Source organism: Chroicocephalus ridibundus, chromosome 4, assembly GCF_963924245.1.
Source record: "Chroicocephalus ridibundus chromosome 4, bChrRid1.1, whole genome shotgun sequence".
Classification (NCBI taxonomy): Eukaryota; Metazoa; Chordata; class Aves; order Charadriiformes; family Laridae; genus Chroicocephalus; species Chroicocephalus ridibundus.
Window position 1 is genome coordinate 42,240,538 of NC_086287.1, and position 23,578 is coordinate 42,264,115.

The 23,578-nt window shown below is 38.5% G+C and overlaps 1 protein-coding gene across 10 annotated transcripts in view; it reads left to right on the forward strand.

Annotated features, from left to right (window-relative positions):
- The window catches only part of PCNX1 (pecanex 1), a 92,330-nt gene extending 69,660 nt beyond the window's left edge, over window positions 1–22,670 (forward strand). For all 10 annotated transcript variants that reach the window (XM_063331411.1, XM_063331413.1, XM_063331412.1 and 7 more), the window contains 13 exons: window positions 376–505; window positions 1,549–1,607; window positions 2,409–2,624; window positions 3,056–3,309; window positions 4,277–4,507; window positions 5,808–5,908; window positions 6,741–6,891; window positions 8,611–8,841; window positions 9,235–9,509; window positions 11,177–11,418; window positions 12,487–12,923; window positions 14,344–14,484; window positions 17,654–22,670. In XM_063331411.1, the coding sequence (XP_063187481.1) occupies window positions 376–505; window positions 1,549–1,607; window positions 2,409–2,624; window positions 3,056–3,309; window positions 4,277–4,507; window positions 5,808–5,908; window positions 6,741–6,891; window positions 8,611–8,841; window positions 9,235–9,509; window positions 11,177–11,418; window positions 12,487–12,923; window positions 14,344–14,484; window positions 17,654–17,794 (2,609 nt within the window). In that variant the 3' untranslated portion in view covers window positions 17,795–22,670. The remainder of the gene's footprint in view (window positions 1–375; window positions 506–1,548; window positions 1,608–2,408; window positions 2,625–3,055; window positions 3,310–4,276; window positions 4,508–5,807; window positions 5,909–6,740; window positions 6,892–8,610; window positions 8,842–9,234; window positions 9,510–11,176; window positions 11,419–12,486; window positions 12,924–14,343; window positions 14,485–17,653) is intronic.
- Window positions 22,671–23,578: the final 908 nt, after the last annotated feature.

A 23,578-nucleotide genomic window follows, 5' to 3' on the forward strand; every position in this document is an offset into this window, starting at 1 on the left:
TTCTGAAAATGACAGCTTTTCTTATGACAGTCATTCCCTTTTTCAAGAGTCACTAACTATGGTTTTAGTTCTTGAGTTTTGCATTTTAAGCTTCTGTAGACTGATTTGAATGGAGTGTTGAGTTAGTATTCTCTGTAGAATTTTGAGAAAGAATGGCCACCATGTTTAGTGCCAAATTTTAACCTCTTTCTGTTTTTAAAACAAAAAATAACCCCCTTATTGCTGGAGATGCTGTAAGGATACTTTGTTCCATAAAACTCCTCAGAGGTCTTGTTTTTCTCTTAATTGGTATTGCTGTCTATTTCAGGTACTATCACAGAAGTTTGAAAAAAAAGTAGTTGTTACTTTGCTTTCCTTAATTCTGTTATCCTACAGATTCTGCAATGTTGTTTGTCCAAGCAGCTGTGTCAGCTTTCTTCTCTACTCCCCTGAATCCTTTTCTGGGAAGTGCAATATTCATCACTTCATACGCCAGGCCTGTCAAATTCTGGGAAAGAGATTACAAGTAGGTGAAATAAGACCTTTAAAGTTTGTGTCCTTTGTTTTTAGTAATGTAACTATGGCTAAATATGTTGGTTTGGTTTGGTTTTTTTCCTCCAAGTGTTGCTATTTTCTTTTGCAGAGAAAACTAGCTTATAGCACTGAAATTTTCAATGAACTTGTTTCTGAAATACTGTAGCAGCTGTTTTTATACTAGCAACATTTGCTTTAGCTTAAGTAATTACTACTTGGAGGTATGCCATCCTGGTAATTTTTTAAACATAAAAATTATGGTATTGTAAAGTGCAGTTTTAATCAGAAAGTGAATTTATGTACAAAAAGGCTTTGAGGGGCAGTTCGTAACTGTATTTGACCTGTGTTCATTATTGCTTGTTTCACAGCTAAAACTGGCTAACCTCAATATATAAGTCTTTAAAGTAAATCTCTTTTGGTCAAGGTGGATTCAGTAGTAAAAGATTCTTCTTTTCAGATTATACCTCCCTGGGTTTTCTTTCTCCAAAGTCCACTATTGTTGATGGCGTATCGGATCAGTGAAATGTTAGATAAACAGCATAGGGCAAGATGAGCTGGTATTTATAGAGAGTTCTGGTATTTATGGAGAATTGATTTTTTTCATTTCAATGCTTTATTGCCTTTTCCCTTCCAACACTAGAGCAGCTTAAATACAATGTTCCAAATCTTACGTTAAAGCATTAAGGTTGTAACTTCAGCCAATGAAATAATAACTTTCTGAAAATTGCCCTTTCAGTAAAGTCTATTGGAATGTTAGGTGTGCTGATGTAATTGTTTGTAAGTCTGTCACATGTAAAGCTATTCTGTGGCTACCTACCGTGGATAAACTTTATTAGGTATTGGATCATATTGCTATTATAGGCAGAAAAAGCTTTTACATGAGAAGAGCAGCAAACTTGCATATAAAATTATTTAAAAATAACTTTTTGAATCTATTTCAGTGGGAATTTTTTTAACCATTTTTTTCTGTTAGTATTTCTTCCCTTAGATTTTCTTACAGTAATAAATTTTAAGTATGCCATGTTTTATTTTCAGCACAAAGCGTGTGGATCATTCGAATACAAGGCTGGCTTCTCAGCTTGATCGAAACCCAGGTAGCTTTCCTAGTCTGCCTTCTTGTTTGGTCGTGGTGGCTTGGCTTTTTTTGGTGGGTTGTTCTTAGGGGTTTTTTGGTGGGCTTTGCTTATTTTATGTGTGTTTGTGGGTTGGAGGGTTTTTTTGGGGGGGGGGTGGGGTAGTTGGTGTTTTTTTCAAAGGTAAATGGATTTTTTTTTTTAATAGGATTGATGATCGGTTTGCTCTCTGGTCTTCTCCAACCCTGCCCAACCATTCTATTCTGTCTACTGTTATTTTCTCTTCCATCATCTCTCTATTGCTTTATTCTTTAGACTCTCCTATAGGTTTTTCTTGTCTTCCCCCTTACCTTTATGTGTGTCTGCTTTACTACTTTATTTATAATCGTAGTATGTGTTGAGCTGTCTTGCTTTTTATTCTTAAGTAATTAAAAAAAGGCAAACATTATTTGAAGGTGTCTCTGTCGTGGTAATGAGAACAGTACAACAGTCATTACTGAGATTCTTCTGTGCTCATCTGCTTTTATACTTTACTGTGTGGAATAGATTGATGGGAAATGTGTGAATGGATCTGAAGGAATAATTTGGAGGATGGAGGACTGACTAAGAAGGGAGAAGATTTGGTCAAAAGTACTAAATGTCACTTATCACTCATTTTGAGTAGTTGTCCCTTAAAAAAGGGTGTCTGTGTGTGGAGAATGACCTTGAAACAAAGTTGCTGTTAAGAAAATTGTAGAATTCAATGTGAAAGTGATAATTGACATTCAAGCTTCATGTTTTTCTGCAGATTCAGATAATGACCCAAATCCAATCTTCCTGCAGGTTCAGATGATAACAACCTGAATTCAATCTTCTATGAACATTTAACCCGTTCCCTTCAGCACAGCCTATGTGGAGACTTGTTGTTGGGTCGCTGGGGAAACTATAGTACTGGGGACTGCTTCATCCTAGCCTCTGACTACCTCAATGCACTAGTACACCTTATAGAGATAGGAAATGGCTTGGTCACCTTCCAGCTGAGGGGGCTTGAATTCAGAGGTGAGCATGTTACACTTCCTTAACTGTCTGTACTAAAAAGTGGGTTTCTGCTTTGGAAACTTCAGTTATTTTCAGTTCAGTCCTGTAAACTAATTGCTTTGAAAATGGGCTGCAGAAGGGTCTCTTTATGCCCCTGTCACTTGTGAGCAAAACTAGCTTGCTGTCGCAGAGTTGATGCTAAGTCTCTCTTTCCATTTTAGTGCAATATGTCTACCATAATTGAATCTTAGAGACACTTAACTAAAATGTGATCCTAGAGTGATAAATTAAGCTAACCGAATCTTTTGTGTTTGCTGGCAGGTAGTTCACTTGGTGTTACAGAAACGTAATTGAAGATGGGTTGGATTCTAAATACTTTTAAACACAAGTCAATGTTAAAGCAATCATAGCAAGTGTTCAAGTCTGTCATCTTTTCTGTATTTTCTCCTAAGGAACTTATTGCCAGCAACGAGAAGTAGAGGCCATCACTGAAGGTGTAGAGGAAGATGAAGGTTTTTGTTGCTGTGAACCAGGCCACCTTCCTCACATGCTTTCCTTTAATGCTGCCTTTGGGCAGCGTTGGCTGGCTTGGGAAGTGCTTGTGACAAAGTATGTCCTGGAGGGCTATAGCATCACTGACAACAGTGCAGCTTCCATGCTTCAAGTCTTTGATCTCCGGAAAATTCTCACCACTTACTATGTGAAGGTATGACTCCGATCAGTGCAACCCTTGGTGGGGAAGTAGGCTGGATTACATCTGGGAACTGCTTAATGTCTTGAATTTTCGTATGAGGATCATGGAATGTGATACAAATTATAGATGTCTGAACATCTTCATCAAAGGAGGACAGAGTTTGCCGTACTGATGATTACTTGATAACTCTGGTGCATGAGCAGGACAATGACTCTGTAGTCTAGAACAGAGAGAGGACACTTTCCATCTGAAGCTGGAGTAGAAACTTGAAAGCTGTTACCCAAATGTAATAGCTCCGTTGTAAATGAAAAGTTAAATAGATTGTTTCTCTTGGAGAAAGTCAAGCTGCTTTGGTCTTTAAATGCTGTCCAACCAATATTGGTTGGTTTGTTTTGCGTTTTTTTGAAGAAAAAAAAAAAAGTAGCCCTGTCCTGTAGTTGTAAGAAGACTCTAGGCCTCGGACCCTTTCAGATAATCAGTTTACGAATTGCAGTATTTCATAAGCTACCCTTTTTCAGAGAGCTGAAAATTTTCATGTTGAAATATTTCCAAGATACACGCGCAGGTTGTTGGTCACTTGTGTCCTGTTCCTGCTCCCACCACCACCCAAAAAACCCACACAAGAGTGTTAAACTGTCTTGTCTTTTATTTAGCATTTGAATTCTTCAGAAATTCAATATCTAAGCCTCAATGATAACCAGATAAAAATTCCTGGGTATTTGTTTGTTTTTCCGCAAAATTACAGTGAGAGTCCTGTCCCATCCTTCTTTCTTTTCCTTATTCCTTCAGTGCCTGCTTCATAAATCTTGGCAGTCTTTGGTGTTTCTGTGCAAATTTGTTTCATCTCCGGGCTAAATAAACGCAAATGTGTATTACTTTTGTTCATTACCAGGAAAATAATGCAAATGAGTTGAAACTATTGAGATTGACTTTTTTTTATTACAATACTGACTCATACTTTTAATTACTGCTGTTTCAGGGAATCATCTATTATGTCACAACATCCCCCAAGCTAGAGGAATGGTTAGCTAATGAGACAATGCAGGAAGGACTGCGGTTGTGCACAGACCGCAATTATGTTGATGTAGACCCAACATTTAACCCAAATATTGATGAGGATTATGACCACCGCCTAGCAGGGATCTCAAGAGAGAGTTTCTGTATGATATATTTGAACTGGATAGAATATTGCTGCTCTCGAAGAGAAAAGGTAAGTATGAATGTGTGAGGAAAGCCATTCCCTGTTCTAGCATGGTCTCATTTTTAATATTGGTTTTTAAAATAAGGATTTATAATTGAAATATTAATTTATAGTGTACTGGTTTTGATCTTCTGCTCTTGAGATGTGAATTTAAATAAACCCTGTAAGTATTGTATGATTTACCCTGTTCACTAATGAATTTTCATTTACCAGCTCAAATGAATCAGTTGAATCTTAGTCAGGCATTTGTCTATGTACAAAAGGCTGTGGTTATATAATTGATGTTTTGTGCTTAGATGTCAGTGGCTACAAATCAACCTGAACTTAAACAAAAACACAAAAGTAAAACCCCCAAAAACCAAATACCTGTTGCCAGCTTATAAGACTGATTACTTCTTTAGTGGTTATAGTATGCTGTTTCTTTGGACTACTGGAATTGTTAGCTTGTGAAACTGATCATCCCATATTCAACCCTTTTCCTCTTTCCAAGTCCTTCCACCTTTTAAATAGAAACATTAGTATGTTTGTAGAGGAATGCCTTGACTTCTTACTGTTTACAAAAAACTTGGATGTGATGTAGTCAAAGTAGTGTTGCCTTTGAGAATAAGTAGAAATTGATTGAGATTAAAGGGACAGGAATATTTGGAGGTAAAAGATTATTTAGAAGCCCATTTTAATGGATGTAAGATTTAAAGTGTTCTGCAGTCAAATGACAAACAGAGCTGAAGAAAACTGTTTCCCTCCAAGTCATGATCTTGTGAAATATTTTGTGTAGATATTGAAAATGAGGTTTAGTCACCTGAATTGATACTATTATCTAGGGCATTATATATCCTATAGAGCTACTACTGGCTTTGAGGTGAGGTTGAGTTTCCCCTAAATAAAGCCGTGGTCCAGGGAGATTTTCAGTTAACTCAGAATTATACGCTCATAACTAGTAAGCGAGAATCTACTTTATTCACTAAAAATATTTTTGTCTTATCCACAGTTTGTATACAAGATACACAGTATCCATGAAGAATGTTGCATGCATCTGTTCAGTTTACAGTTTGTCTTATTTCAAATAGAGTATGTGTGTGTCTGTCTTTACAGTTATTCCGGGTACTTGCAAAACTTCTAATAAACAATTCTTATTGAAAGTCTGAGCAAGAATAACTGGTATGGTAGGTACGTGCACACACACACACACACTTGAGTTTGTGTAGCAGTTTGTTTGGTTCTTCTTACTCTGTCTGGCAGATCAGTTTTTCTGTGGTAATATCTTTACTCCGTTCAACTTAATATTCTTTTTTTCTTTTGTTATTACAAGCCACTGGATTCGAGTAAAGACTCACCCCTGGTGACCTTGTGTTACGGACTATGTGTTCTGGGGCGGAGAGCATTGGGAACGGCTTCACATCATATGTCTAGGTAATAAAATATTGTTGTAAGCTTCACTTCCTCAAAATCCCTCCGGTTATTTTCCTCCCTAACCCTAGGTTAGCTACTAGATGAGTACCTCTTCATAAAAGAAATAGGTATTTAATGTCATCTTTCCTTAAAGTGGAGAGATTCACCATGTAACCTGTCTTCATTGAAATGTAACCAAAGAACAGCAAATGAAGGAGAACTTGAATTTTAGCGTTTTGTTTTATCAAACTAATGCAAGGTGAGAATTCTGGTGTAGGTAAGGACCAGTGATAAACAGATCAAGAACTGGTTGAGTTCTAAAATAAAGCTCCGCTTCCTGCTCCAAATATGTGCCCTATATGGAGATAGGGGTAAGAAGAGGACAGCTTCTTCAAATGAAGAACACACATCTTGATGGAAGTTAGATATGACCATTATGATAAGCTTCACAGTTTAGCTGGCTCTGTGGCAAGCAATTGTTTTGTACAAGCCTCCTTCAGCTTAACTCTGTTATCATATGGCAACCTCTTGCAGACTGATAGCCTCACCTTTCTTTAGAAAGCCGATGTAAAATATAGTTGTGTTTCAGGAAAACACGAGGTCATGGTTTAAAAAGAAAATAAAAAGAAGCATAATCAGATGTGGAAGCTATTGGTACTGGGCGTTGACTGTAAAACCTGTTCTATTTCACTTTCAGAGAAACTGTTGACTAATTCTTCTAAGTACCAGCCAATTGACCCCTGAAGGTCTTGCAGATATGCAGTTTCAAGAGTGATGATAATTGTGGATATGTTTGTATTTCTGTTAATATTTGGGCTATTTTCTTCATTATTTTTTTTCCCCCCCTCAACAGTAACCTGGAATCCTTCTTGTATGGCCTACATGCCCTCTTCAAGGGTGACTTCCGTATATCTTCAATTAGAGACGAATGGATCTTTGCTGACATGGAATTGCTGAGGAAAGTAGTGGTTCCTGGAATACGCATGTCACTTAAACTACATCAGGTGAGAGAATGCATGGGAAGATGTGTCCAGTTTTTTTTATTTCTGTGTGTTGGTTCTTTTAAAAATAAGCAGCTGGGAGAGAGGGGGGAAAAAGAGGAAGAAACTAAAAGGGCATGTGATAGAGATGGACAACAGAAAATGAGGGAATATCTTGTCTTGTCCTTTGTTTCATTATAGCTCGTGTAGAAGGTGATATAGAGGAAGAAGGGAATGCAGTTTAGGCTCAGAGCTTGAAATTACATCAAGTGCTGATCAGAGAACGTGCCAAGTCCTTTTTCATATTCATCTAGAGATAATTCCCTTATGAACAGCCTCTCTGATATTTTCCTTTCCTCTTGCCCTCCCCACATACATGTAATTGGCTTAAAAGGTTATCATGCTGTTCAAAGCTGCACGGCCCTCTCCTCCAATGGGAGTTGTTTTTCTTGTTCTTTTTCCTTTGAAGTGTTGTAATAACAGACACTTTGGCATTACTCATTGATCCTGTCAGTAAGGTTTCAGGTGAGAATAAGAACGTTGCTTTTCAATAAGCTGAAACTGGGGTTAGTCTTTATAGTGAACTGAGGGTGAAGATGAACAATCTCAAACTCTGTCCAGTGCATCCATTAAGCAAGTACAAGAAAGCATGTACTGAGTGATAAGCACTCTGGGAAGGGGGGAAATGTGTTGGTACTCCAGAAGAACAGATTGCTTGAAAATAATAGTAAGTAGAGAAATCTTAGTTGTTTATAATTAGTTTCCTTTTCTGCTGTCATTGCAGAGTCTAGAAGTCCCCTAAAGCTAGCAGTGGTTGAATAAACTCCTTCATGTACCACAAACTCCCTGTATTTAGCAGAATGTTTGTTATAAGTACACGTAGCAAAGTAGAATAATAAAATCATCATTGAAACCAGCAGAAGTACCATTCTGAAGTGTTCTTAATGTATTTGAGTTGCTGTGCAGAATGGGCTCGAATTCAGTCAGAGAATGAAAAGTGAGGAAAAAAAACCCAAATATCTCTAACAAAGTTTTTTCTGCACACTATTGTATTAATCTATAAAGGGTGATTCTATTCACTTGCAGTGCAATAGCATATTGAGGCCTCAGCCAGTGGAAATTTAGCTATTAACCATTATCCTTTTTTCAACTGGAAAGAAATGTGACTTACTGCTAAATTGAACTTGTAAATTTTGTGTTTCTATTTGACTGGCAGCAATGTAAGTTGTGTGGTAGTATCTGATGATGAAATAGTCTGTCATCAAGTATTAATGTGAACTGTTAAATAGAGAATACAGATAAGCCTTATTGGTCAGCTGTTTTTCTCTTCCTATTGCTATTTTCATATAGTACAGTCTCAGTGGATAATCAGTGCTTTACTTAAGTGTGTTTTGCATTTGGAGCCTTGTGAATAACCAGAGAAGCTCAAACTAAAATGCTTCTGCAGGCAATACAAATAGATATAAATCTAGTGTAAAAGTCAACTAGAAATTGACTTGAGTCAGTAATAGGGAGGTCCTTCCAATCATTTTGTTTAAGCTAAAGGAAGCAAACAGGACTAATCTGTTGGAGAAGAGATCATCTTTAGCAATGATCTTTAATAGGTATCTGATATTTTTGATGTCTAACTTTGTGTAATGCACTGGGTCTTTCAAGAGTTTCAGGTGTGAAGTGTTTGATTTCATATGTAGTTACATCTGAAATGTTAACCATTTCTTACTGAACATGTGTCCTTGGAAACAGGATCACTTCACTTCTCCAGATGAGTATGATGATCCTTCTGTCCTTTATGAAGCCATAACAACCCATGAAGAAAATCTAGTTATAGCACACGAAGGGGACCCTGCTTGGCGCAGTGCAGTTCTTTCCAATTCTCCCTCCCTCCTCGCTCTGCGTCATGTGATGGATGATGGCACCAATGAATATAAAATCATTATGCTGAATAAGCGGTATCTCAGTTTCAGGGTCATTAAGGTAAGCTTTGTGCACATTCCACAATGTGACAGTATGTTGTGGTATATTTTGATAACTATACTAAATTGCTACTTCAACTCAAATCATCATATTTTTTGTTACTGATTTGTCATTGCTAGGGCTACTTCTTCTCATATAGTGCAAATTTAATCAGAAGGTCACTTCCTCCTGGCTTAAAATATCTTATTTCTCATCCTATTCTTAAATTTGTTTTATTCTCATCATTGCAGCCTGTGTCCATAAATTCAGCCTTTTAAGGAAGTGAATATGGGTGTTTGCAGTTCTGCAGTGCAATATTACATACACCTGTGAAGGCCTAGGTATAGCAAAGCAGTCATCACCCACTCTCATTGTTTCACTTTCTGACACAGCCTTTCTGCTTGGCTTTTGCAGGTGAATAAGGAGTGTGTGCGTGGCCTGTGGGCAGGACAACAGCAGGAGCTTGTCTTCCTGCGTAATCGTAATCCGGAAAGAGGAAGTATCCAAAACGCAAAACAAGCTCTGAGGAACATGATCAACTCCTCTTGTGACCAGCCAATTGGATACCCAATCTACGTCTCACCTTTGACTACTTCCTATTCAGATAGTCATGAACAGCTTAAGGAGATTCTCGGGGGAGCTATCAGCTTAGGAAACATCAGAAACTTCATAGTGTCTACGTGGCACAGGTGAGCTGAGGAAATGAGTTCTCATTAGTATGTGCTCATGCTCTCATAGTCCATTAACTAGTCTCATACATGCCTAACACAGCATAATTTATCCTGTTCAGTCACATAAAAATAAATAAGCCTTGACTTTTACTTCAGGCACATCTGTAGCATATGGCACCTGCTTTGGTACAGGATTAATCTTCAAGTCATATAAGTAATACACCACAAACTATGTAAATGAGAGCTCAGAAAAAACAGGACAGAAAGTCTAGATGCAAGAACTACAACATCAGCTCTAATGTCAGGCTTGATGCACAATCAGACGCAATGCATCTTCTGTATTATTTTTTTCAGTACTATTGCTTTGCAGTTTATAATACCATCTTTACAGAATTGGGACTGTTTGCAAGGGTTCCTGTCTGGTAAATACTTAGTGTGCAAGTGCCAATGTTAATGTTAGGGTATACTCATATGTAGTAACATCAGCTTTAGATGTTGTTCAGAATTTCACGAGTGCTTATAAATACCTGTATGTCAGAGCCAGAATAAGTAACTGGAGTGATAATAATATCATCCTCCTTCCGTATGACCCCTTGGGTAACCGAGTACAAACTCGTGCTGTGCTGTGTTTTATAGGCCATGAGAACTTTTACTATGCTTCTGGCTCCTTATGAATGTGGGTCCAAAAGCCACAGTGGCAGCTGTGTGTAGCATTCAGAAATGTGTGTCTCAGATCTTACCAGCTCTGGGAGCTGGTGGTGTAGTTGAAACAGTCCTGTAACTCTTCTGATGGTCATCTTTACACTTAGACATCTACAGCACATCAAAACAGAACATGCTGCTTCACCCCAGAATATGCCACACTTATTACAGTCCGTGGTTTTCGTCTTCTGTTACCATCTGCTTGTTGGACAAGTGGATAGAATAACAGGTGAAAGTAGGATACAGAACAGTATATGGACCCAAGTTGTGTGTGCTTTGGGATTCTGGAAAAGAGTGCTCACCGTATTTGAGTGCAACAGAAAGAAAAGAATAATAAAAAGTAGGAATAGAAGAGAGGAAGAATATGCTGTGTTCTTGTGTCCATCTGAAGTTTATTAATGCTAACAATGTGGTGAAAAGCCTGTATGGTTATATGCACTGGGAAATGTTGGCTAACCTACTGTCTGAATGCTCAAAATTCACGTGAGAATTTGTGATTCAAATAATTGCAGTATGTGCTTCAAACAACTGTGAGTACATTACTGAAGGTAACAAGAAACCAAATACACTAAAAAGAAAAAAACCACACACAATAATAAAAAACCAGCAAACATTCTTTTCCTGCTCATCTGAATAGACAAAGATTTTGCAGTATAAGAATACACATATGACTGGTATGTTAAGGAGCATAAATTTTACTAAACCAGGATGTTCTACCCACATTTGATATTTAGGATTTTATCACTTATTGCACTTCAGAGGTGGCTTGATTTTTCAAAAGCTATTTTATATGAGCCATTTGGCTTGTCATACATAACTGTTACTTGAATAGCTGTCATGAAGAAAATTGCAATCTCTTAGAAAACAGCATTTATATTTGCAAAGCATATTCTGAAAAAGTAAAGTCAAGTCATCATAAGGCATTTCTTAGAACCCCAATGATTAGGAGGCCTGACTTAATGTGTCAATTGCATTGTTTTCAGACTAAGGAAAGGCTGTGGAGCTGGCTGCAATAGCGGTGGGAATATTGAAGATTCAGATGCTGGAGGTGGAGCTTCTTGCACAAGTAACAATGCAACTATCAATGAGTCGCAGAGCAGCATGTCGCAAGGAGGAGGGAATGCAACTACAGGGCAGGGACCTGGAGCAGTACAGCACCCTCCTGTTGCAGCTCATTCCACAACTCTTCCTGCAGCTCATCCACCAACTCATCCCTCCACTCTGGGTAAAGTTAAAATAAAATAAAGCAACAATTTTATAGAAGTACAATCCTATAGCTAGAACTGGCCTTGCAGCTCTTTGGATCAGGCCTAAGTTAAAAAAAAAAAAAGGTAAAAGTGACCTGATTATGTAGTGTTAACACCTGCTGGATTCATCTCAAACTACAGTGCGTTTTATGCAATGCAAGGTTCCCAAACAGATAGGGTTATAGTTGTGCAGGCAAAATAGATTAAGTATTTTGTTATAACACTACAGATTGGATCTTTTAACTTCTGTAATATTGTGTGAAAATGCTAAACTTGTTTTTTTAATATCTTTATATTTCTTATTTATACACTGGAATGGATTCTTTAGTATTTTAGCTGAATCCTACCCAGGAGTCCATAGTGGTCTGTAGTTAGGGAGGTGATAAACAGTAAAGCTGAGAAAAAGCTTTCCAAACACTGCCTTTACTCAGAAATCATATAAAAGTGTATGTAGCTGAATTAACTTTTTTTTTTCTTTTACACAACATAAGTCTGTCAGCTGTGGAGAGGTATCTACAAGTACTTACTATAGGAAAAGCAATGACAGCAATGCTCATGAACTGCAATTCCTGTTTTTTACTTTAAGTGCATTACATTTTTCTGAACTTGTTTAAAAACAGCTTTTGCTCCAACAATTTTTTTGACTCAATCCTTGAACATCCAGTCAAGCATATTAAGAAAGAATATTTAGTGTTTTGAAACATGGACATCTCTGTCTTAATGCCTTAAGTATGGGAAACTTAAGTGTTAATATTAAGAAACAAATGGTTAATGTGGGAAGAGCAAGGCTGAAGCATTTTTCAAGCTACTTGTCTTGTAGGGATTGTGAATTGAACAGAATGTGAAATTCCAAGATAAGCTGAATGGAATGTATTCAAATGCTCTGCTATATGAAATGCAGCAGATCTTCTGCAATACAGCTGTTTCAGATGTTGTTGATTAGACCCATCAGTATTGTATCTAAGTGCTAAAACCTTTGTGTGTTGGCAATCTAATGTGTGTGGGAGGCTTTATCAAACACCTGATTCTGTATCTTTTACTTTTAGGCACCAGTCACAGCTCTCACTCTGTGCAGTCAAGCCTTGTCAGACATTCCCCTGCCCGTGCCTCAGTAGCTAGCCATTCATCTTATTGCTACGGCAGTCGTCATTCATCTCTTCGCACATCCACAACAGGCTTTGTGCCTTGTCGGCGCTCTTCCACCAGTCAGATATCCCTTCGTAACCTCCCATCATCCATCCAGTCCCGCCTATCTATGGTGAACCAAATGGAACCTACTGGCCAGACTGGGGTCAGCGCGCAGCATGGACTGCCCTCTTCTAGCAGCTCCAGCCAAAGCATCCCAGCCTGTAAACAGCATGCCCTTGTGGGCTTTCTAGGGACAGAAGGAGGGAGTAATGCAACTGAAACTCAGTCAGGTGGCAATGCAAGCCCTGCAAATCAAATGCAAGCCAAAAAGGATGACGTTATTTACAGAATCCAGGTGAATAGTCCAGAAGAACAAGTTACCCTATGCTTCCGTGTGCTTTTGTTAGTGTTACCTTGTATGTTGTTGAAATCACTACTTTTTAAACACACAGTCTGGAATGTCTCAGTATACAACTATTGTGCAGTTACATTTGGAGAACTAATGTGAGGAAGAGGTTTTCTGGACAACCAGCCTTCCTGCATGCTTAGACATCCCTGTTTACATTACTTACATGTTTTGGTGTAGTGCAGTTTTGAGAATGTCAGCTGAACTCAGTTCCACTTAATAGATTTACATGTTGTAATGAATAAATAGCTTCATCTGCAGGGCAGAAAGCAACTAGCTTTTTTCTTTTAAACGAGTAGATTTTCCACAAAAGTGTAAAAAATACCAACTTTCTGTCACATGTATTTATTCATTTTCATATGTATGTATTCTTTGGTTATTGCCACAAGTCTGGGTTTACTGAGCAGCAAACAGTACACCACTAAGTTAATCATGGCAACCTTATTCGTTTTGTGAAAATGCAGAAATTTGTATTCTTGCTCTTCTGGTTTTTATTAGACCAACATACACGTCTCTGGCAGTATATTAGTGGGAAACATCAAGAAGTGTATTTAATAGGATAGATCCTAACAAGTGTGATTTCATTGCTGATATCACCTCATTTTAGAGGTATCTTTTGTAAACTTAAACTGCATCATCGTGGGCAAAGTTAACAAATTAATTTTGCAGATTTGTGCTTAGTAGTTTTCGTTTGCAGGCAAGGTCCTTTTTATGAAACTACTTAATTCCTCCGTGTGAGGAGGATACAGCCGAAGTTGACACGTGCCCTTGGATAGTGGACATTGTGTGGTTCTCTCTGTCCTTAAATAGGAAGAAGTTTTCAGGAGTTTTCTCCTGCTGCCCCTGTGGAAAGGCCAGTTTACTTCAAAACACAGGGTGGGTCTCAACTAACCACGCTAGTAGATAAACAGTTCTTCAGCCTAACAGTAAATTCTCCCAAGACCGTGTTTCTTAAGACATTCTGTAAGAAGTGATGAGCCAGTTTCAACAGCTCATCATCACTTAACTCTTCCCTGCTACTGGACCATGTGCTGCCAATGCTTACGTTGTGCCAGCCCCTCAGACCCTGCCATGAGCCAGTGTAAGTGAAAGAAGGGGTGGGAAAGGGAACAGAAGCTGCTGCTTCAGACAGACAGCAGTGAACTGGTATATTGTCAGCTGTGTCTGAAACCACAGCCTAATTTCCAAATTCTGTGCTGCTCAAGCTTTTTTCCTAGCCTGGAGCTTGAGTTTCTGATGTTGAAATTGGTCAGAAATCGATTTCTGTGGGTTAAAGTTGGTTCTTTGGAAGTATGCAAAAGGTTACAGTTTATCTGTTTCTCTTAAATTTTGGCTGAACTAACAGTCAAAACTCAATTCCTACTTATAGTTAATGGATCCCAGTCAAGTACTGGAAGGGATCAACGTGTCAAAAAGGAAAGAGCTGCAGTGGCCAGATGAGGTGATACGGCTAAAAGCTGGAAGAAACAGCTGGAAAGACTGGAGTCCTCAGGAAGGCATGGAAGGCCATGTAAGTTCTGCTTAGAAGTTGACAAGCTGATTTTAAAAAAGGCTTGATTCTAGGGCAGTCTCCCTAGATGTCAAGGCCCAAGATACATCTTAGTAGCAAGTTGGATCAGCAGCTGTCCTCCCAGTCGCTGTTGCTGGAAGAGCAGGTCTAGAATCTTGATTTGAAGCAGAGGGATATTTCTGCAACTGTATCCAAAAGATGCAGAATGATGATTCAAATGTTGTTGACCACCTCTCCTTCCTTGCCTTCTTCCAGCTCTTGTCATGAACTCTGACATTGCGCTCGTCCATCCAACCTTCATTTTCCTTTCTTTAAACTGTCAGTCCTTGAAAAAACACAAGTCAGTTTACCAAGTCCTTAGTTGAATGGTTAACAACATTTGTTTTTAAATTATTCATATGAAAATAGAGCCAAGAAAGATTGTCATTAGATGTGTCTATTATATAATAGGTACGTGATAGGTGTTTACTTTCCTTTAAGAAGGAAATCTGCTGTAACTAAAACTTGCAAAAGCCTATGACTTGAAACTCCATCTCCCTTTTTCCTAGAGGTGTTATATCTGCATTTTGTAAGAGTTCACTGCATTAGTTAGAAAACTTATCTCCCAATTTAGGCTCCTTTTAGGAGGAAAAAAACCACAGGTCTGTGTTTGAGGCTTTTGGTTTTTACTGAGGCATACATATTTTTTTTTTACCTTTGTCTCTATAAAGATGCTTCAGTGAGTATTCTTTCAGTGATAAATAGTAAAAGGGAAGAGTCACTGACTTTGTCTCCATTGGTTCATCAATACAACTGCATTTTCATTTGGAATAGGAATAGAATGCTGGTATAAACATTCATAGTTATGTTGGGTTTAGAGGTTATACTTTTGGAATTTCCTTGTTAGCTAGACAAGAATGTTTTAAAGATGGTGAATGGAAAGGGTTATATCAAAACATATCCTGTTGTCTTGTATCACAGGACAATTTTTTTCCAGGAGTTTGAGTGTTTTGCAAATGGCAGCATGCTGACATGTACAGTGACTGATGTTACAGAAAGATTAAAACAAGAGGATTTGAAGATCTGAATGCTTCTCATCTATTTTTAGTGCAGCATACTGGCAGGGTTTTTAGAAGAGCATCTTTTAACCTAAGAAGAAAGGGGGAAAGCACCAGATTATCCTATGTGTGATTAGGAGGAGGGGATTTAACTTGATGACACAGTTTCCACTGCCTACTTCAGCTGCCTGTGGTAAAACGTACTAGTATCAGTAAAGCCATCGGCTCTTAGGACAGTTTTCCCTTTCTGATCCTGCGACTGTAGTTCTTTCTGCAAACAGGCAGAAGTTATTCTTACCTGCTCAAAGGCTGCTCATCATGTAATTTACCAGCCAAAGCCTTATGTCAGTGCTCTGGGTGTAAAGTTCAGCGCTCAGTTGTTTAAAACCTTTCAACTACACAGAAAAAAGCAGTTTTTCTAACTTTGCTTTTTATTTTGCTGAGCTTAACAGCACAGTCTATATAACACACAAAGACGGTATAGGGTTTGTTCAAGGAAGTGAAATGTAGCAGTCCTCTTTGTATTGTGGCTACTTTTCCCAGGACTTTGAGACTAAGGTATACTCTGCATTATCTTTCTATGATACCTGACACCAGCATGTGCAGAAGAACCCTTCCCCCCCCCCCCCCCCCCCCCCAAGAAATTCTTATCACCTCTTGACTATCTAGTGACATCATTTTGCATGTTGTCAGTCACTTACAGGCATCAAATATACGCTAATCTTCGTGGAAGAGATGGTAAAACTGAGTGGGGGGTTGCAGTCAGTTATCATCTCTGTACAACTTTTGCATGTACCCAGTTCTTAAAGAGCCACGATATTGATGCCTTCGGAGTCAGCCCTTATCTATCTCAAAGGCACCAGTTTTAAGTTGAACAACAAGGATGTAGTACTCAGACTTTATTGGGAAATGTTTGATGTGTCTGGGGATAGAGTGTTCCTGGCCTCACTCCATACAGCAGCATAAAAAGTTTATTTGGACAGACTTTGAAGTCAGACTTGAACAGACCACTTAAATATCATGCTTTGTATTGAATAAAGGGAAACTAAGATGCCACTCTTCCTTGGCTGAAATGCTCTCCCCATGGATGCAGTGTAGATCTCACGCAGCGGACAAAGCTGAAGCTCCTTCACCCAGTGTTAGAGAAACTGGCAGCTGTCAGTTGGGTATAGTGACAATTAAGGGAGTCTCTTGGATTTGATCTTGGAAGATGTAGATTCCTTGTGGTTTGCTGTCCTTTTTTCCCCACCTGTATCTTTAGAACTCTTGAAAACTGTGCTATCCTGAACTTTGTAAATTAATTTTATTTGACGTACCTTACCTTGTCTTGAATTTCGAGTTCTTTTCCCACAGCTGGCAAATCTGAGATAATTCTATTTCTATGGAGCTGGCAATACTTAAAACCATGTTACTGGAGCATTCTTGTGGTTCCTTTGGGGCACCCAGAAGTTAAGGGTGTATTTCTGTGGAGGCAGCTGAGCAGAGATACACAAGGTCATACAAGGGCCTGTATGGAAAAGGGACCTTCTGATAGTCAATATCAGGCAGGATCCTTGGAAGCAGAAGATCGAAGGACCTGAATTCTATAGATCTAAGGGAGTATGGGATAGTAGGTTGTGGCACTGTTTCTGAAACCCTTCCTCTTTGTACTATTTTTTCATTTTAAGTTATCTTTGAATAATGTAATTTAAAAAATCAACCTTAAATTCACAGTGAGTAGGGAACAAAATTAGGGATTTGACTTAGAGGAGACAGTAGTTTACACCTAACTCCTGATGAACTACAGTTCTGTGTTACATGCTGCACAACCCTGAAGTGTTTTAAGACTCACAGCCAGAGCATCACAATATCCCAAATCTGTATGTGTACACTTTTTCCAGTTGTTACTCACTGTACATGAACTATTTGGTTCTGCTTTGGGTCAAGTTGTTTATTCCTGATGAAATTTAAATCAAAGGCTGGCTGTTCTCAGGTAAGCTGCAGATCTCCAGAAAGACTTCACTGAAGTCTAGCACTTATATTATTGCTCCTTTTTCCCTGTAAGGGTCTTGAATTATCAGCCACAACTTTGATATCGCAGCTCTTCCTGTGGAACTTATGTTTCATTGTACTTTTTTTTTTCCCCCCTCTAGGTGATTCACCGCTGGGTGCCTTGCAGCAGAGATCCAAGTAGTCGGTCCCATATAGATAAAACCATCTTGCTGGTTCAAATCGAAGATAAATATGTTGCTGTTGTTGAAACTGGAGTCCTTGAACTTGGGGCTGAAGTGTAAATCTGTTTGAGACTGAAACTTCCCCTTCTCCAATGGTTCAGAAGAGAGAAGGGTCCAGAAGAAGCAGCTCCTGGGACATGAAACTTCGGTCCAGTTGTAGGAAAGGACTTGAAACACAGATTTGTCTAAGTCCCTTTCCCCAAATAAACAAGTGTAAGAAATTTTTTAAGTTGTTAGCTGCTGAAGAAACATTTGCATGAAGGATAGATTTGTTGAGACATATCTTTTTGTTTATAAATTTTGTTTATGCATTGCGTAATGCTTTAAATCAACAAACTTTTCAGTTCTAAGATCAGAGCACCTCATATTTTTCTAATTGTTTTGCCAAAAATTGCCATGTCTTGTCACAGAATGCGTGGAATTCATCCACCTTATTTTAAAACAAAAAAATTGACTACAAACCTTCAGTTTGGTGAAACAGTGTAAGGGTTTCAGGTGTGGCAAGAAGAGACTGAACAGATGTATAGATTCTTATTCCTTATGAGCTAAACATTAATGAGAACTGCACTAATTTTTTACAGCAATGCACTAAAAACAACCCTGAGATTGCTGAGAACATTTATTTATATATATAAATATAAGTATATAAAATACCATTATTTAAATTGCCTTTGGGATTAATCCCCTCCCTCTCCATATACATGTTGATGGTAAGGGCTGTGCCATGGGTTTGGTTCTATGTTCTGTATTTCATACAAGTGCATTTGCTGCATCCTCTTCACAATAAATGGTAAAATGACAAATATATAGAAAAGCACCTGAGTATCCCTGTACTACATCAGACTCTATTGTGGTGGCAGCGGTACCTCAAATCTGTACGACACATCTAGCTTTAAAGTGGACCCCAATGTGCTACCTTTCATCTGTCCTCCCTTCGCTAGCCATGGCTACTTTGCTTCCTTACGCCCAGAGCTGGTTTTGCTGTTTCATTGGCTCTTCTCTGGCAGAGACAGTTGTTTGAGTTTTGCAGGGGGAGGTGCAGGTCTGTGATTACTTCATGGATGCTTGAAGGTTTTTGAGTCCATCCAACTTAAAATAAAAACGGCAACAGCAAACTCCCCCCCCCAAAACAAACCAACAAAAACTTGACTTCAGCTTTTAAAGAGCTTTTATAGAAGGCACAGCCCTGAACTTGTATCACTTTTACCACCTTGCCTTTTCTTTCCCTTTAGTCTTCATTCTTTTCTATGACTTGAATTTTATTTTCTGTGATTATATATTCTATGTAAGTGTAATTTGAGTATTTATAACTGTGAAGTTGAATTATTCATGTGTTACATATCCTAGGTTTTATTGTATTTTTTTTAAAAGTGTGTATTCAGGGAAACAAGTAACTCAGAACTATCATGGGAGTGTGAGAGGGAAACTGGTTTGTTCTTGACTTGCGGTTCCTATGACTCACTTCTCTTAATCTGTAAGAAAAAAATGTACCTGTTGTGATTGTTTCCTGTTTCTGACCTGTAATTATGTAGGACTCTGTGGGGAAACTGCACACAGTCCTAGCTTTTGGGAGCAGCCATCTTCTTCCCAGTCACCTCCGCTTCTTTATACGTAACATAACCGGAAGAGACTTCTGACACACCAGAGAGGTTATTGTAATTATTTCTCTGACATCAGAGAAACCATGTCCATTTTGTACCTAATGTAAGAGTAAAACTATATGGGATGAGAAAAAACAAAGGAAGAAACAGCCACCTAAGAAGTATTGGTATTCCAACTCAAGTCACTGTATGCCATCTAGCCGTGAAAGGGTAAGTCTCTGTGCCTGGTAGCTAGTCAATTATTGATACTGTTCCCAGTTAATTATACTGGGACCTTGCTTACATCGTATACTATGCAAACTTGTACTTGAAGTACTGTGCATCTTACAGTTGCATATTACTATTCGGTTTATGCATACACAGTCCCATTTAATCTTGGTATAAATGCACAGTTCTGGATACTGCCGCCATGGAAATAATTTTGCTGTTCCACGTAGTTTATCGTATGTACACATCATAGTGTAGCTGAATTCATCTCCTGCATATCTGAAAACGTAGTACAGTAGGTGAACCTTCTTCAGCAGTCTGGTAACATTGCTGTCAGGAATGAAGAAAATGTTGTAAGTTTTGAATCAAAGGTGTTTTAGTTAAGGGTTTATTCTGCGTCCTTCCCTCCAGGTAATTACAGGGTTTCCTGTCTCACTAGGAATATTGCTTCATTTTAGAAAGAGGAATTTGTTTGAAAATAGGCCCCCACTTGATATTAGTTACACGAGGGGTTTTTTTTACTGTACTGACAAGTGACTGAAAAAACAAAAGACGTAGTAGTTTTGTTGTTGGGTTGTTTCGGTTTTTTTTAATCTAAAACTTGACTGAACAAGTTTCAGTATGTTAACCCTGGCTCTGAACAATCTCTTTCACTCTCTTCAGGGTGAGATAATGACAATGTCTATTGCTGGTAATAAATAAGATAGGAATTAATGGTTTGTTAATATAAAAATTCTAGAGAACATGCAACTGCCTGGAATTACATCAGCAAAAAGCAGATGGGGTAAAAGAAAGGCTTTTTTTCTTAAGGGGCAAAGAGAATTGATGGATCTTTATTTTTTTTAATCTTAAGGCTTTGGGTATGTTACCTTCAGGAGATGGACTTAATTCTGACCAGTTAACAGGTTAATATCTTCCTTCAGATATTCAGCAGACACCTGTTGTGAAGCCATTTACACACAGTGCTTGTACCTATTCCAGATCTGCTCAGCAGAAGCCACCTAGTTGAAATTTCACTCCTCCGTAAGGCTTTTGAAAATTAACTTGTTTTTGAAGTTTACCTGCATTCGTAACTCTTAAGAGTCATGTATGATTTTATGTTGGTTTGTGCAAAGTTTGTGTTGGTTTCCACTGTGTGAGTGACAAAACTATGTTTATTTTTCTTCTAACTCCCCACAGGATAGATCTGTCCATGGAAACCTGTGTTCCAGATGGAGATAATCTCATCTTTTGTTTTCTTTACTTTGGCCTTTGTCTTGATGTGTAGTATTTTTCTGCTGTTGTGTGTATTTAAAAGAGGAGTATTTTCAAAGTAGTCCAGTCAGTCCAGATTGAGCTCAGCATAGAGCAGACTTTTTTTTCCAGATCTTTCTAAGCTTTCATGAAAACCTATTATAGATGAGTGCTTTAACTCTGTCCACTGGCATTGTGTGATATTCTCTGGCCATAACGACATTCCAGTTGAGTCCCTTTTGGCTTCCACGTAGATCCCAATCTGTTTTGTTTTTCTCAGATTTCTTTAAAGGTGGTATCTATGTGTACATATGTAAGGACTTACTGCTCCCTAAAACAAATACGCAATTACAGAAATGTGCTTGAAAACCCCACTAAGCAGATTATGTTCATTGGTAAAAATGGCTGCTACTTAATTTTTAAAACCTCTTCCCATTTCACCTCCCTGTGATATCCTTTAAAATGTTCCAATTAAAACAAACAAAATCCTAAAATGTGTATGTGACAGCACTGATGAGCCCTAGACTTCTGTGCCACTTGCAGCGTATGATACTTGTGATGAATTCGGGAAGTCTCTCTCGTGATTTCGGAGTTGGGGGGAGAGCAAGAGGTAAGATGATGCTGATGATTATTTTTTAAGGTAATTCCATGTAGTTTGACTGGTCCTACAGCCATTTTGCCTGTGACACTTGTCATGTTTCAGAGCGGTGATCTCGATTTTTCGGGTTGGCTGTGTTAGTTCATCACCAGGCATTCCTTACCCCCATGTTCACAACCCCTTTGGGAACTGAAGAACTCTTACAAGAAGCACAGATGACTGGTGAGGTGAAAGATGAAGACCTGTGACACAGGTCTGTGCCCTTGGCTGTTTGGCAAGTGGCCATAAAGCTTTGTCTGGACTTGGGCGAGGGGGGAGAAGAGATGCCTTACAGTTGGGTTCAACTTCAGATTGTTTCTCTGATAATGCGCGCACCACCATAGGACCTAGGAGTGTAAACACAAAGGCACTGCTTTAAAGATCATTCTCAATCGCAGAAATCTCCATTCACAAAACGGAGCAGAGTAGATTGCATTTCTTACCATGAACAATATTATTCAAATATTATTCAACTTATATTGGATTTGGGGTTATACCACCACAGGTTTTATGTACTTAATTTTATTAAGGAATTTTTATACCTATTATATAGGCATCTATTCTTTTCTTGTCTGGCTTGCTATTTGATAATCTAATGCAGTACATTCAGTGGCGCTGGACTCTTTCAGAAATTATACTGGTAATTACTGGTGCCTTAGTAAAAAAGTGGGTACATAACACCTTGGTGGAAAGTAAAGCATGTGGCTTGTTTCACCCCAGCATGATACGCATATTTCCAAAAAGGTGATTAAGATGGCTGCTCCAAAAGATTTTGGGAGTATACATATGTCACTCGGTCACAAACATCTGAATATGAGCAATTTTTATGACTTCTGGTATGTACAGTTTGAATAGATAATCCCCGTACACCTAGTCCACAACTCTGAAGAGGTCGATCAAATAGCTGGATATGTTAACTTGTTACACAGACGCCCCCAAAAGGCTGGACGATAATCTGCTGGTTAGGAAATGGAGGGAGAGGGGAGCAGGGCGTAAATGGGAGGACGCCTTTGGATTTTAATGGACAATGAAAATACGTATTGCCTCTACCAGCAAACGGATACCTTGCCAGGGATAGGGATATGTGTACCTGCGTGTCTGTGAGTGTGTATGTGTCTGCGTGTGTTACTGGAAACAGCCTGTAAATAATGTAGCTGTTTAAAATGGAAAAGGCAGAGTTTTTTGCAACGTGTTGCAGCAAAAAGGACAGTATTGACAGTGGAGAAACACTGAGAAATAAAAAAAACCTTTTTTTTCACTTGTTGTCACTTATTGCACTGTTACCTTCTCTTAAGCTATCATTCTCGCAAATTCCCTGTAATGACTATTTTAAGTTTATTCAGATCACCCTTTAATGAAGGATTCTCTTATTTTAAAATTATTTCTTTTATGTAGCTGTAGCAGTAGGAAGGAGAACCTCAGCTATTTATTTTACTGCCAGCATTGTACCTGTCTTCATGCTTTTACCTAAATACGAGTTCCCTGTGCCCTCTCTTCCACAGTTAAAATGTTTTTCTCTTGTCTTTGAAGCATTTTCTGTATCATAAATTTCTCTCTCAATCTTTTTTTTTTTTAAAGCCCACAACACTATCGTACTGTCTTTATGCTCAGTAATTTTCCTTTGTACTTCCCAGGGGAATATTTTACCTAGTGTGGTTTAATCAGTGATTTCTAACTTTCTGTTGTCCTTGATCTGATAGCCAAGTGCAGCATTGTGTAAAGTCCTGATGAACACTACACTTGCATGAAGCACTTGTCGATGCAGCGGCACTAATTTAAAAATACTCAGCTGCCATCTGTGCGCCGTCTCAAATTCCTTCACGCTAGTACAGAGAATTACAGCATCATCTTGTCCCTCTGACTTAAAAGTGAGTGTTTCAAATGCAGAAATGATGGTGGTTTATTCACTGGACACCTCTGGGTGTTTCAAACTGAAGATTGGATGTTTCCTGTTTGGTTTTTGGGGGTTTTTTTGTTTTGTTTTGTTTTTTTAAATCAAAGCATCTCCTGGATGGAACTCGTTTCTGTTTGCCTGCAGTGGACAAGGTGACCTGACCAACAGCTTCTTCAGGCCTTTATGAATGAAAGAGGAGAGTACGAATATAACAAGTGTTCTTAAGAAAAAATAAGTCCTTTTTAATAAAAGCTGTTGAGTCTCACTGAAAA